Consider the following 2,500-nt stretch of genomic DNA (forward strand, 5'->3'; position numbering starts at 1 on the left):
TGTGTCTGTCTGTGTGTGTGTCTGTCTGTGTGTCTGTGTGTCTCTGTCTGTCTGTGTGTGTGTCTCTGTCTGTCTGTGTGTGTGTCTCTGTCTGTCTGTGTGTGTGTCTCTGTCTGTCTGTGTGTGTGTCTCTGTCTGTCTCTGTGTGTGTCTCTGTGTGTGTCTCTGTCTGTGTCTCTGTCTGTGTCTGTGTCTCTGTCTGTGTCTCTGTCTGTGTCTCTGTCTGTGTGTCTGTGTCGTGTGTGTGTGTGTGTGTGTGTGTGTGTGTGTGTGTGTGAACCTCCCACATTTTATTGGAAAAATATTGAGCTATTGCGTGACCCAGTACAGAAGTAAAAGCTTCACACTGCAGCTTTGACTCCCTCTAACCCACACACACACACACACACACACACACACACACACACACACAACAGAGCTTATTGTTGAGCTAGAGACATGCCGTGGTGTCTCACTGATGTCACTAGCTGCGAATGAGATTCATTTAAGTCTTGTTTATCTCAGAAAATGTTTTAATAAGACAAGTGAGTGAGTGAGATCCTCCTACACCGAGTCAGAGGCAGTCACAGTGTGTGGAAAGAGCAGCTTGTAATGCAACAATGCACTCCTCCCTGCTGTACAAGCAACACACACACACGCACACACAGTGAAGCTTTCAGCACTTTTTCAACACCTGTGTGTGTGTGTGTGTGTGTGTGTGTGTGTATGTGTGTGTATGTGTGTGTATGTGTGTGTGTGTGTGTGTGTGTGAGAGAGAGAGAGAGAGAGAGAGGTGAAAGCCTTTTACTCCCTCCTTCCTCTCACTTCACTCTGCCTATTTTCTCATTCTACACAACACTGTTTTACTTTTGCGAGTTGAAAAAACATTTTCAGAGTGATTTTCCCACCAGTCCAATTTTTATACCCTATTATTTTGGTTGTTGTACAATTACATACGTACGTAAGTAAAAACAAAATATAGGTTTTACTTTCTTTAAAAAAGTACATCATACGTGAGGATTATTTGCAATACTGTTAAAAGGTCAGATATTTAGTTCCTCACAACCAAGATGGCAAATTCATAAACTAATAAAAAAAACTTCTCCATTTGTACTCAGAAGATGAACAGACAGTGTGTCAGTGTGTCCTGTGTCCTGGAGCACAGTTTGAGGTCATTGCTGTGTGTTTTGAACAGAGACCATAGATATTAATGAGCTGCAGCTGAGAAGCAGTTAATGTAATGTTACAACTTCATTAAACACACTCTCTCTCTCTCTCTCTCTCTCTCTCTCTCTCTCTCTCTCTCTCTCTCTCTCTCTCTCTCTCTCTCTCTCTCTCTCTCTCTCTCTCTCTCTCTCTCTCTCTCTCACTCACTCTCTCTCTCTCTCTCTCTCTCTGTCGCTCTCTCTCTCACTCTCTCTGCCTCTCTCACTCTGTCTCTTACTCTCACTCTCTCTCTCTCTCTTTGTCATTCTCTGTTGCTTTCGCTCTGTCTCTCTCTCTCTGTCATTCTCTCTCTCTCTCTCTGTCATTCTCTGTTGCTCTCTCTCTCTCTCTCTCTCTCTCTCTCTCTCTCTTTGTCATTCTCTGTTGCTTTCGCTCTGTCTCTCTCTGTCTCTCTCACTCTGTCTCTTACTCTCTCTCTCTCTCTCTCTTTGTCATTCTCTATTGCTTTCGCTCTGTGTCTCTCTCTGTCTCTCTCTCTCTCTCCCCCCCCTCCCCCCCTCCCCAGGTAAACAATGTTGACTTTGCGAACATCATCCGTGAGGAAGCAGTGCTGTTTCTGCTTGATCTGCCTCGAGGAGAAGAGGTCACCATTCTGGCCCAGAGGAAGAAGGACGGTAAGTTTATCATACAAGAAAACTCAGATGTGTCTGTCTGTCTGTCTGTCTGTCTGTCTGTCTGTCTGTCTGCCTGAGTGCGTGTCTGTTTCTGTGTGTTTAACCTGGATCTGTAGCAGATCCTCACTTTTATTCAGGTAAATTATTTATCAGAAGGTGTCTCATGGAGAAAGGGACGAGTTTTCACAGACGCTTATAAATGTTTCATTTTAATTCCTCTCTGTGGACCGATTAGAGACCCGACACGTTTAAACATTTCAAACAGTTGTAAAGACGCAGGAGCCGTAAACACGTGAGGTGAATGAAACAGTGACACCTACTGGTCATTGTAATATGGAGAGAGTGTTGTAGTCTTGTAGATCTCCATCTGGGATTTTTATTTAAAAAAAAAAAGATTTATTTGTCTATGTTCTGTAAACACAAATCTTGTATTGCTTTTTTATTTTATTTTTCATGTAACTTTTTTTGAACGAAACATCAGCCGATTGTCTTTAGTGTCTTTTTGTCTTTTCGGATTTTTCAGGGTGTTTATAAGTCTGGTAAATGTTTATCAAGGTGACTTTAAATAACGTAAGCGCTCGAGCTGATGGAAAGCCACCACAGACAGACGCATGCGTTTCTTCTGCACTTTAAGATCCGAGTCTGTCGTGTGACCGGTGTGAAGTGTCTTATTTATTATT

The 2,500-nt window shown here is 42.9% G+C and overlaps 1 protein-coding gene across 9 annotated transcripts in view; it reads left to right on the top strand.

Moving 5' to 3' along the window:
- Positions 1 to 2,500, top strand: part of tjp1a (tight junction protein 1a) — a 110,493-nt gene that overhangs the window by 90,828 nt on the left and 17,165 nt on the right. For all 9 annotated transcript variants that reach the window (XM_060859607.1, XM_060859606.1, XM_060859611.1 and 6 more), the window contains one exon: positions 1,712 to 1,820. In XM_060859607.1, the coding sequence (XP_060715590.1) occupies positions 1,712 to 1,820 (109 nt within the window). The remainder of the gene's footprint in view (positions 1 to 1,711; positions 1,821 to 2,500) is intronic.

The sequence above is a fragment of the Tachysurus vachellii genome, chromosome 23 (assembly GCF_030014155.1).
Source record: "Tachysurus vachellii isolate PV-2020 chromosome 23, HZAU_Pvac_v1, whole genome shotgun sequence".
Lineage (NCBI taxonomy): Eukaryota > Metazoa > Chordata > Actinopteri > Siluriformes > Bagridae > Tachysurus > Tachysurus vachellii.